Source organism: Wasmannia auropunctata, unplaced genomic scaffold, assembly GCF_000956235.1.
Source record: "Wasmannia auropunctata unplaced genomic scaffold, wasmannia.A_1.0 LD334508.1, whole genome shotgun sequence".
Lineage (NCBI taxonomy): Eukaryota > Metazoa > Arthropoda > Insecta > Hymenoptera > Formicidae > Wasmannia > Wasmannia auropunctata.
The window spans coordinates 1,617,039-1,629,477 of NW_012028382.1; the positions used below are offsets into that span (position 1 = coordinate 1,617,039).

Here is a 12,439-nt window from a genome sequence, read left to right on the forward strand (position 1 = left end):
CACTGTATTCCTTCACTGCATTCCGTCACTGCATTCCTTCACTGCATTCCGTCACTGTATTCCTTCACTGCATTCCAGCACTGTATTCCTTCACTGTATTCCAGCACTGTATTCCCTTACGTGTATATATCCATTCACACGCGAGATACTCTTTTAAACGATACCGATAGCGATCAGAGATACAGAGATACACTTGGATGCATGCGACCGGCATCGTCCCGGCATGCTCCTAGAATGTTCCAGAACTAACGACACTAACGTTTTGGGCGCGCAAATCGCGCAATTGCGATCTTGAGAAATTTCAAATTGAAGGAACTCAAGGAACCAATCACGTCGCGACGATCGGGCGTCGTCTCATCTGCACTTGCTGTATTCAATATGACGCACATGTATGATGTACTTGTTACTCTTTGGAGGAAAAAAGTAGAGAAAACAAACGCGACGAATGCAATTATGACACGGAACATAGTCGAAGATTGACTTGCCGGAAATATCCGTAATATCTGACTTTCGAATGCGCAATTTTTCAAGAATAAATTATCGGAATTATCCCCAACAGTCTCGAAAGATGGACGTAGCACGGACACGCACCATAAATTGTATACCCGCCGTGCGGAATGTTGCTATGTAGTTTACACCCACTTCTTCGGGGGGCGTTAGTGGACGAGGACAGTCTTCTCTGGCTATACAATTTAACCTAACCTAAATAGTTCTTTCCGCTTTTCCTCATCGTGTTACTCGCATGACCTATTTAATTTTATTTTACAATGTATATAACAGTAACAATTGTAAAAAGTAACTTGTACAGATACGCGTAGGCCGTAATTCCATGTAAATACGTGGAAGCTAATAAAATTTAATAGTGGGTAAGCAGTAGCGTACGTTCAACTGTGTCGTTAATGTCGTCATTGGATGTTCTCTAATGAAGTTGCGAAAAACGAAGGGAGGACACTCCTCCCTTTCGTATCGGGAATTAAATGTGACACGATCGCGTTTATATTGTATTTATACGCCGGGTTTATTGTACTTTATAAGCCAATTGCGCTAATTTAATCGACATTCATGCCATGTCAGTAAGGTCGTTAGGAAATTTTATATAAAGTATCACCACATAGCACGCCACGCAAGTTATGGCCTTCTACAGTTTTTACACAATTTTATGTACACGTTAAACACATTTAAAGTCCGTGTTTATTGGCACGTCTTGCGCGTGTTCGGTAAATGTACTTAATTCCCAAGCGTGCGCTTGTGGCGAGCTGAAGATCGAGTATACAGTCACTTAGCTAGCATCGTCGCAAAACTCCAGCTAGTAACAGCTTCAATCTCTCAATGTTGTTCCTGTCTAGATCTGGAGTTTAAATAATGCGATGGAATTCTCACTCAGCCATCTACAGAGTCTGATAAAGTAACAGCTCGCTTGTATAATATACTCTCTCTCTCTTTCTCTCTCTCTCTCTCTCTCTATGGACATGTAATAGGCCCCAGACTGCTAACACTAATGCAAATGTCCAATTTTCATTGCCATTTGTGGTTTCAAACTGATTGGACTTTGGCCTCATTGGTGGAAGTGGTGTGGCCATACAACGCGCTTAATACATATTAATCCACGGATTGTTTTGTGAACCTTGGGTTTAAGTTGACTGAATATTGTTTGTTATTATTAGCTATATTTACTGTTAATTTGCATACAATGCAATGATTACTATTTGTACAACGTGCATATATGATAAGAGATCAATACTGTAAGCTTTGATCAAGGAGTAATACAGTAGAGGATCATGGAGTACGAGTATTCTGCTGTTATTTGTGTATAATTGTACGGGTCCTGTCAGCTAGACGTCTGAGCTCTCCTTGTTTGCATTTTTATAATATTTTAACAGATACTTCGTGACATACAACGCAATGGAAGTTAATATAGAACAAACGGATATGGAAGCTATGGAGGCTTCAGAAGATAGTGCAAATAATCAAAATCAGAACATTTTGGATTGCGAAGAAGCGGTGTCTAGTATGCAGTGCGAGAATCAAAATTGGGAAACATCGTGTACAAAGTTAATGAAATTAGATCATGATACCAGATCGACTGGCACTGACAATAGCCATTATAATGACATCATGGATGAAGAAACTGCGTGTATCGATCATAAAGATACTTTACACAATGGCTTGTGCGAGGAAGATTCGGAACACAATGACGATTTACGGCAATTTGATGTGCTGGACGATCTAGATCGTCATCCAGAACAGAATGATGGTTCTGATGATGATTCAGATACAGATGAGAGTATGGACTCCGATGTGCCAGATGAAGAAATTGAAGCGATGCTAGAAGAAGGTACATAATAATATTTTTCTAAATATAAATTCACTTGCATGCTGCTTTTAATTATCCATACGTGAGATACATGAATTCTTTATTTTCACAAGAATTACAATTCAAGATTATTAACTTTATGCTTTCAAGATCAGATTAAATATATTTTCTGCAGCAAACAGAATAAGAAACTAAGTAAGGCTGTTTGGTTTCTCATCATTTTTAATATAGTTTACAGAGGCTCTCATTTTAATTGAATTTTATGTATTAGGTTTACCAGAGGAATTTAAGGGAAAGAGAAGAGATAAAAAGGATCGCTTACCCTATGAAGAAAAGGAGAAACTTGTTTTAGATGGTACATTAATATAAATTATTACAAAGTACTGTGTAATTATCCAATATTTATATTACTCTTATTGTTCTTATTTAGAAATTGGGCATAATCATTTTGATGTTCTACCTGAAGGATGGGTACAAGTAACACACAACAGTGGAATGCCATTATATCTTCATAAACAAAGTAGAGTTTGTACACTAGCAAAGCCATATTTTCTTGGTCCAGGAAGTGTTAGAAAGCATGAAGTTCCTGTCAGCGCCATTCCTTGCCTTCAGTACAAAAGGGCATTAACAGAAGAGGAAGAGGAACGAAGGAAAGAGATGGAGCGCACGCCAAACACTGAAGCTTGCAGTCTTCCCAGCGCAAAGATTGAAACCATTCAAGAGAATCGTGCAGCACACTCATTAGATAGCGAGCAATTAAGAAATTATTGTCAGTCTTTGTTTCGTTTCAAATCTATTAAAGTAATGAGATTTCAGTAAGTATTGAAAGTAAGATGATTATATCATTGAGAAATTTATTTTACATCGATCGTCTCTTTTGATCCAGATCTTGGTCAGCGCGTCGAAAATTTACGAAAATTAAAAAGCATCGCAAGCAGCTTGAGCGCCCGACTTTACCAGATGGTACAAAATTGATAACTTTCCCCGTCAGTAATTCTAATGCAAGTGGCAATTGGAGTATTGCGGACGACAACGGTCAAAGACCTGCGAAACACTGGATAATGAATCCATCAGGCAAAAGTTATGTTTGTATTCTTCATGAATATGTGCAACACGCGTTAAAGAAACAGCCAACATATAAATTTAAGGAATTAGGTAATCATATTTATTTTATATATTATTTGTATTATTTGATTATGAATGTGATTTATGCTTAATGCTGTTCCATTGTTATTTTATCGCTAATATGGAATTAATGCGTTCTTATTATAGAAAATGCTGCAACACCCTATTCCGCAGTAGTTTGTATCAATGATATGGAATACGGAAGCGGATTCGGCAGCAGCAAAAAGCAAGCAAAGGCCAATGCAGCTCGAAAGACTCTTGAAATTTTGATTCCTCAAATGAAAGACAAAATTTCCGGTGAAAACGGTGGAGATAATGGATCGAATAATGATAACCGTACGATAAAAGCATCTAGAGGAAATTCCGACGCCGATCTTTCATTCTTCGACGAAATATCCATCACTGATCCGCGTGTTGCGGAATTTTGTGCGAAAACTACTGAACCTTCTCCACATGCAATTTTAATAACTTGTCTTCAAAGAAATTATGGTTTAGGAGATATGCATATTAATTATTCGGTGAATACGTTGAAACATCAGCGAAATGAATTTACAATGAAAGTTGGGAAACACGAAGCTACTGTTGTACGTATAAGCTGTTCCTTATTTATATAAATAGGATGGTTAATTTTAGATAGTAAAAATTAATTTTAATTTATTTAATAATTACAGGTTTGTCGTAATAAAAAAGACGGTAAACAACGAGCGGCACAAGCAATATTACAGCTTATACATCCACATATCCAATCTTGGGGATCCTTGCTGCGTCTTTATGGATCGCGAAGCGTGAAGTCCTTTAAAGAAAAGAAACAATTGGAACAAGAGATTACTCTTTTACAGGGTAAAGCCGCCGTTAATCAGCCAAATCATGCTATTTTAGGTAAACTTAGGCAAGAGATGCGAAGATTAGCTGAACAACGCGAAGCAATACAGCCTATTGGTAAGTTTGTACCACCAGATTTACCAACAGGATCTGCAGCTAATCTGAATAATGTAGATTTATAAGAATTAGTCTATAATTTATATATATTGCCTAATTATTTAGAAACAATATTCTTTAAATATCGTACGATATGTTGCCTTTTAGAAATAATCTTTTTGCCAGTCATGCAAACGGTTATGATTTTCGTATAAGACCAAAAAGACGGTCGATTTACACTGTATGAAGATATATAAAATACTATTAAGTATTAAGTATTAAGAAGATATATAAAATACTATTAAGTATTTTTAATTGAAAACTTCAGTTGCCTTAATCAATTGATATGTTAAACATATCAATTTTAATAATATTGAATGTTTAGGTTCTATTTTTCTTATAGTGGAATCTTTCTAGTCTGAAATTGTCCATTCTTCTATTATGGAATTTTCATTTTAAATCACTTTTTTATTCTAATGGTATAAAAAGTGAAAATAATTATACTCTATTTTATTATTTAACGTTCGTTTTCTCACACTAACGTAGTAATGGTAACAAATATGAGAAATGGAAAAGCATAAGAGAAGAATTCTAATTTACAAGGGAACATAATAGAGAAGTTTTATTGTATTATAAATAATTTTAACATATAAATATAGACATGATTACATAGTCGAAAACACATTAATAAATGTTAATAACCTTTAGTACGATGCCTTTATTAGGCATATTTGCTGCTAATGGACATTTTATATTTTGTTCCAAGAAAGAATGACCTCAATTTTTTATTGTAACAAAGTATCAAATTATTTTCACGAATTTGAATCAAATACTGTACTTTAGACGGATATAACAATTTGTTCACATATATGAATGTAATATAATCGTAAAATTTATTCGTAATTTACAATTGTATATTGACTGTAAAAAAACAGCTTTCACATTTAGCTTAAAACTGTTATAAAACATGATGTAAACGAAAGAATATGAACGTAATAAAATCATATTGTAGATTATATTCCTATTTTATTAACAACCAGTTAAACATTAAAAAATTAAAACATCTAGCTTTTATTCGAATCAAATTTTGTCGAACTAAAATATAATTTTTTATGAACAAATTATTATTACATTGTACGTAATACATTTTTCCAGAAAGATACTATTTATTTTTTTATACAATCCACTAGATTTTTAATATCTACTTACAATATATAATGGACAACATTGTAATTCTTGTGTCATATTTATGTTATCTTTTTTTATCTCTGATCTTACATCTAAGATTATTTGAAAATCATATAGGATGCTATATTGAGTATGTATGGAAAGGGATAAACCTATTTGCATATTTATATATTTGTTGTATAAAGATATTCAACAATTCTAAATTATCGCATTGGTCAATGAAAGTTTATTTATATAGCCATGGAAGCAACAAATATGCAAATGTTTCAATCTTATTTATTCCAAGAGATTGGCGCTTTTATTCTTCGAAAAATTTAATTCGTTGCTACCTTGGCTATTTTGCTAGTATAAAAATCTAAAAACTGTATATACTAATATAAACGAATCTTTTTCTCTCGCTGTATATAGGATGAAAATAAAATATAAATTCAATTTACATTTAAAAGATATATACTCACAAAACATTTTTGGGAATATGTTGTCCGATATAAAGTGGATAAAACACTGATATGCATGTATGTTCCATTACATTATAAAATATTTTCAACGAAACTAGGATAACTTCCTCTTTTTTTTAAATATATTCATTATTAATTTAATATCTTGGATTTTATAAAATGAGTCAAAAGTATTTTATTTACGAGCATTAACTATGATTTCGCTCCATAGCTACAATCACTACGTTTTGTTCATTAATTTGTATTTGTTGTTTATTCTACGTACTTGTCTCTTGTTTTACTACTGCTTTACTAAATCGTTCAAGAGTTGATAAGTAATACTGAAATAGGCACTACACATAACAAAGTTATTTTGCATTTATAAACAGCTAACTTTAATATATATAACATAGATTGCAACGAATCTTCTGTAATGGAAACTTTTTAGCACTCGCAAATTTGTATAATTTTCTTCTTGTTATTGCGGAGGACTTTTTTGATTACTTATTAACTTTAATTTAGATACTCTTATAAAATAGCAATATATCCACTTTTGCTTCTTTTTAGTTATTTGGTATATATATATATATATATAGGTATTGACAATTTTTAATTATATCGTCATATATCTACATATTTGAGAAATATATATTTTCATTCTAACATATCACATTGAAATGAATATACAGTTAAATCAACTTTTGTTTTATGAGTATATTTACAATTGTAACGTGGAAAGAAAAATAGACTCATTTTTACATTAACACATGGCACAGATTGTGAAATATATTAGATTCAATATCATGTCCGCAAATGTAAATGAGATAAAAAAATTTATTATATATGTTATTACTTATAACAATGTACGAAAGATAAAAAACAAAATATAAATTCAAACGTTATGTGCTTTAATCACATCATAAAATGCATTTGGATACAATGAACATACTAAATATGTTAAAGCAAGTTAATAATTATAAAGTTAATAAATTAATAAATAAAAAAGTGGCCTTCTCAATGTAAAATTCATTGCATTAAAAATTGCATTTAATTGCAAAGTTAGATAGATTAGTTCATATATAGATAATCGATAGAATAAAGAAAATTATTGTAAGATAAAATATAAATCTGTTTGAAAGCTTAGCAAACAATAATCGGATACTTTGGTATCTGCGTATATATAGAAAGAACGAGACCTGTTTCACATTAGACACAATTAGAACCTCATCAATGCACATTTAAAACTACACGCACCTAGTAATTTTGAAAAAAAAACTTGAAATATTTCTCTAATTGTATTAATACCTTTTTTACATGCATTACATGAATATCCTACATGTCATATTAATATCAATGAATATTAATTTCAATGCATAAAAAGGAGAAAATGGAAAAAACGAAAAAAGTGACGTACTTATGTATGTGATGTACGAAGGTCGTGCAGCTAAATACACATTGTCTTTTTTTACATCTATACAAATATGTACATGCACACAAGTCTCGTCTGTCATATTATAGATTTATATAAATCTAGCGTTTTCTATTCGTTCATTGCATGCACATCTATCTACTATGAACCAGGTCTCAACAATGTCAACTATCTTACAGGAATTGATATCTACGTTAAAATTGTCTATGTAAAATCGTATGTATATCGAGCAGTCAGAGAATGTGGTTACGTAAATAAGTCTAGTCCTAAGCGATGTCGTCCCTGGTTGTCTTCGACAGTCCTAATCACTTAAAATTATCCAACGTATTTTTAAAAAAGCATTATATAGACGTATCACAGGTACTACCAGATAGGGCCATCTTTGAAAGACTAGAAAGACTTCGTCTGGGACTACTGCCTCCGAGAAAGCTGCTGCTGGATTCAGAGAATATCTTTCGGAAGCTGTAAAATTAAAATGCTTTAGATATATGTTACACATACGAACGAAGAAACGTATGTATAAATAATAAGACATTTACAATTTACGAATTCCAGATTCAGAAGACTTTTTCCATGGTGCATCGTCTGGTTCATAAGGAAGTGGTCCTTGCACGGGTGCCTCTTCCTCAGGACTGAAACAACATGGAAGTGAATTATTTTATATAGCAAAGAATTTATATCTATCGTTCAATGACGACATACATTTCAGGTTTTGGTCGATACAATTCCAGTTCGTCTTCAAGATCCGAAACTCTTGCCTTCAATTCGTTTCGCTCGTGCAAAATTTCTTTTAGCTCGGCAGTCGTGAATCTGGGTCTGTCAGGATCATCCAAGTCATAAATTGCTTTGTTCGTTAAATCAGGACAGCCCTGTAATTTACTCAAGTCCTCATTTTCTTTCCTAGCCATGCCAAGCCGTCCCCGAAGATTTATAAGTTCCCGATTCTGATCTTGCAGTTGAGCTAAAAAGTCGGCCCTTTCTTCCACTAAACCTCGGGCTTGCATTTGCGCCTGTCGTTGTTTACGTTTCAGTTCCCGTCCCAGGACAGTCAGCTTCTCCACTTGTGCACTCAACTATACAACACATTGTATTACTTATGTATAACTTATAAATCACACGGTTTGTCATGTTTACAAAATCATAATCAAAACATAATCTTAAACTGAAATCTTTAAATATCTAATAATTTCAAAATACTTTACAGTTGGAATGGAAATTAAAAATCTATCCTATGTCTAGTATGAAAATCATCGAATGCATATAAATACGTATAAGTACCAATTTACATTTTCAATCTCTGCAGTTTTTTGCGACAATTCTCGATCTCTGGCACGAATCTGTTCTCGTTGTTTATCTATCATGGACCTCAAGTGTTGCAGAACCGCTATATCAACCTCCTGACTAGGTGTAATAGCTAAAAATTAATGTAAACAGATTATTTCATCTTAATTTATTAATTTGTATTTGTATTTTTTGTTCTGTCAAACGTATATTTGTACGTTTAACAAAACCCTTTTAATGATTACTGGATTAGCAATTAATTGTTAATTGTTAGTACTTGTTTGTTTACTGCTGTACTGACTATCACTACGTGATTCGTGCAGAGATTCGGCTAGTCGTCTGTTCTCTTCTTGTAATCTAGTAACCATGGCTACTAAATCACGCGATTCTTGTCTCCAATGTTCCTCGATTTGTTCCAGTTCCTAAAAGAATAAAATCGATTCGGCGATACATAACTGTGTGACATCAAATGATGATCATGAATTACAAATCGCATCGAGATCATTATTCGTTTTGCGATATAACACAAAAATGAAACCATCAGCTGACCTTTTCAAATCGTTGCCTATCCTCAGCCTTCCCGATCTTATCGCTCTCAAGCTGAGAGATCTTGGCGCTCAGCTCTTGCACCATGGTGTTCTCGCGCTCGTTCTTGGTGGCAAGATTCTCGAGTAGCTCCAAAGCGTTGATCACCTTTGGCATCAGATTGGTCACCGACTCCACGCCAAACAGATCTATGAGCTTCTCGCATTCCTTCCCTATCTCCGACGCGATGTCGTACACGTCCACCACCGACACATCAGACGCGACGGAATATTCTTCCATTTTGCAGGTTGTTGCGTTACCTCTCAGACAAAAAGGCATGAATACAAATTGTTTGCCGCAGCACGCTCGACGCGTGGAGCTCTGCCCTGTGCTACGAGATAAGGTGGTCTCGTAGAGACGTGTGTTTCGCCCTCCCTACGAATATCACACCTGCGCGATCGCCGACAGGGAATTGTGTGTGCATATACGGGACGAAATTACGGATAAATCACAGCCAAACTGTAACACGGAGTTATTGGCTGGCGCGTATGTCGCGGGTGTATGTAAATGTATTACGTGCCTGCGGAAGGTTTGCGATAAATAAATAGCGTGACTTAGGTGTGGCGTTAATTGTCAAAACGACAATGTCAGGGCCGTGATCACGCACGTCGACGGACGTTCGCGTTTATACACTTTCGTCTTTAGAGTCGATGTACAACGCGGGAAATGCAACGAGCCCCCGGTGATGTCATGGCAATTCTATCAAAACGTCATGTTTAAATTCCGGTCGCACACACAGAAGTCACACACGGCGGAGCAGATGATTGAGATTATTCACGGTGTAGGTATATATGTATGTGCGCGTGCATGCGATTCATCGAGCTCCACGGAGCGCCGAGAGGAACGCCTTCTCTCGGAGCATCGCGTAACATTAGGCAGGAATTGTTTTCGATCCCTATCGACATTTTCCTAATTTGTATCTATTGCACAATGACGCGAAACAAATAATGGGCGAAACTTACAATTAGGAAAAATTTTTAATGTTTTACTCTGGTTTTACATATACGTGAACAGAATTGCTCGTCATCGATCATCTGTGCTATACGGAAAACAATTATCGTACGCGATACGATAAGATATAGATAACATATTAATATGGCAAAAATAAAATACTTTTTTATATATTAGGAGCAATTATCTTTATCAATATATTACTCGCGATCGGTCGACTTGTGTTGCATAAAAAGCACATTGGAATGCAAATAGTCGTGGTAACCATAGAATTACGTAATTGTTGGATCGTTAAACGTATTTTGACATATCCGGATAATTTCGTGAGTAAAGGAGATTGCAAGAAAGAATTAGTATTAATCATGAGCGAGCAAGAAGACGCGATTTCGATAATTCGAATGGAGAAACTTTTGACGGGCATTACGAGCAAAATAGAGGAATCGGTAATAAACGCTGCAAAATTATATTTAAATCAATTTTTTTGTTTTCTTAATACTATTTTTTCTTTCGTCTTCTTCGTTTGAAAAAAATATTCATCCATACATGTCAAAATTTCTTATTTCACTCTGCATATTTGGTTAATTTGATGTTTAAAGGTTATTTGCAGCTTCATTCGATTCCAACCTTAATATTTGCGTATCGTACCACAAGCTTTTTGAACGCTCTGATTGGCTGTCGGATAGAGACTTTCGAAGTCCCGTTTTCTCCGATTAACCAATCGGCGGTCCGAAAAACGCCACATAATACCAACCCGATAATGCTAACTTTGCACGGAAAATCGCAAAAAATCGTCACGTTGTCACACTTGCCACTCGTACAGTAATGTCGGTGTTCAAAATTATTCGCTCTGTTTACAATCGAATGTTAAGTACGGAATAGTATTCCACCTTATTCGAGTATCATCTTTATTACTATTTAATAGATTGAAAGATGTGGCGTCTACGATTCGCCGCTGCTTCGAGAGATCAACGAGCTCGTCGAGCTCCTCAAGAAATGCGTTATATCCCGCATGAAGAGGACACCTGATGTAGAGTGCACGTACGCTATCAATTTGCACGATTGTCGGACCAAAATAGCGGAAATCTTGGTGGAACTCGAAGGTAAACAAATTTAATGACGAGAAAACTCTACTGCTACAAATACGCATTATTTCGTATACAGACTAAAGTATATCAATTGGCAGCTTTGCAGGAGGTGTCTGAGGAACAAGACTCGAGCTCCGAAATTTTTTTGAGGGATATCGTTACCTGTCTAAACGATGAGGAAGAGATAATGCGAAGCATCAGGGAAACGTCAGAAGTAGAGATACCAAGAGAAATGTAATATTGATTTATTATTTGTTAAAGTGAAATATTATGTTGCTCTGTTTATATATTATAATTATACAACAAATTTTACTTTATTTTTTTTATAGAGAGGAATCGATGCGGGAGATGCTGAATGTAAGAGAACGAGAGGAAACGCGAAAGAAGGTACTACAGTCTGAAATAGATTCAACAGAGCGTAGACTGTACAACGTTATAGAATTCAATGCAACATCCGAGAAAAAGCTCTTTGATATATGGTAAAGATCGAGCAATCTACATCCCAAAAAATCAATTGAGAACATTCATTATTACTATCTAGGAATATAAACAAGTATTAATTATTTTTTATATTTCAGTGGAAAAGTCGAACAACAATATATCACTATTCTTACTAAATACGATTGTGACATCAGCGCGTCTCATGCGTTAACAGAGAAACTGTCGAAAGACAATGAAGTTATTAAAGCAAAAATTAAAGAAATGGAGGTTTGTAGTACATTTTATTTCAAATTTAATTAATAACAACTCTTCTGAATTATTAATTATTTTATTTATTTTTTTATTAGGATCAACTGACCGTGCAACGAAAACTGTACGTTCAATTTAAGAACGAGCAAGAAATCGCGCTGATGAAAGCTTTTAACGAAAAACTTGAACTCTTTAGGCGTAATCGAGCCGCCAAGACTATCCAAAGAACATGGAGAGCATATTTTGAGCGTATTTCTCTAAAGAAACGACGAAAAACGAAGAGAAAATAAGATAATTCCTTCAGTTTTTATACGAAAGAGCTAGATAATATCAGCTTATCAGTAGAACGCACGACAAAACAAACTAGATATATAGCGCCGAAAATACTTTTTTATGGATATAAAAAATAAACTACGTGTGATGAGGAAACTGGGTA

General features: G+C 34.5%; 3 protein-coding genes across 7 annotated transcripts; 2 read left to right on the forward strand and 1 right to left on the reverse strand.

Moving 5' to 3' along the window:
* Window positions 1–664: 664 nt before the first annotated feature.
* On the forward strand, window positions 665–5,373 carry LOC105458560 (microprocessor complex subunit DGCR8). Of its 4 annotated transcripts, none has more exons than XM_011703972.1 (7): window positions 665–2,335; window positions 2,586–2,669; window positions 2,745–3,129; window positions 3,201–3,469; window positions 3,587–4,023; window positions 4,111–4,378; window positions 4,526–5,373. In XM_011703972.1, the coding sequence occupies exons 1-7, from the start codon at window positions 1,903–1,905 to the stop codon at window positions 4,570–4,572; spliced, it is 1,923 nt and encodes a 640-aa protein (XP_011702274.1). In that variant the 5' UTR covers window positions 665–1,902; the 3' UTR covers window positions 4,573–5,373. The 4 variants fall into 4 exon arrangements, with proteins under 4 accessions (XP_011702274.1, XP_011702273.1, XP_011702272.1 ...); XM_011703971.1 differs by having other exon boundaries at window positions 665–866; window positions 1,347–2,335; window positions 4,111–5,373; XM_011703970.1 differs by having other exon boundaries at window positions 665–866; window positions 1,881–2,335; window positions 4,111–5,373.
* Window positions 4,953–10,291, reverse strand: LOC105458559 (RILP-like protein homolog). Of its 2 annotated transcripts, none has more exons than XM_011703968.1 (6): window positions 9,242–10,291; window positions 8,994–9,114; window positions 8,698–8,825; window positions 8,114–8,484; window positions 7,951–8,043; window positions 4,953–7,873 (listed from the first exon to the last, which is right to left on the reverse strand). In XM_011703968.1, exons 1-6 carry the CDS (start codon window positions 9,554–9,556, stop codon window positions 7,753–7,755), a joined length of 1,149 nt encoding a protein of 382 aa, XP_011702270.1. In that variant the 5' UTR covers window positions 9,557–10,291; the 3' UTR covers window positions 4,953–7,752. The 2 variants fall into 2 exon arrangements, with proteins under 2 accessions (XP_011702270.1, XP_011702269.1); XM_011703967.1 differs by having other exon boundaries at window positions 8,970–9,114; window positions 9,242–10,290.
* A 267-nt stretch (window positions 10,292–10,558) lies between these two features.
* Window positions 10,559–12,432, forward strand: LOC105458561 (coiled-coil domain-containing protein 30-like). The gene is made up of 6 exons (XM_011703973.1): window positions 10,559–10,671; window positions 11,151–11,328; window positions 11,412–11,547; window positions 11,643–11,792; window positions 11,892–12,021; window positions 12,102–12,432. The coding sequence occupies exons 1-6, from the start codon at window positions 10,591–10,593 to the stop codon at window positions 12,291–12,293; spliced, it is 867 nt and encodes a 288-aa protein (XP_011702275.1). The 5' UTR covers window positions 10,559–10,590; the 3' UTR covers window positions 12,294–12,432.
* Window positions 12,433–12,439: the final 7 nt, after the last annotated feature.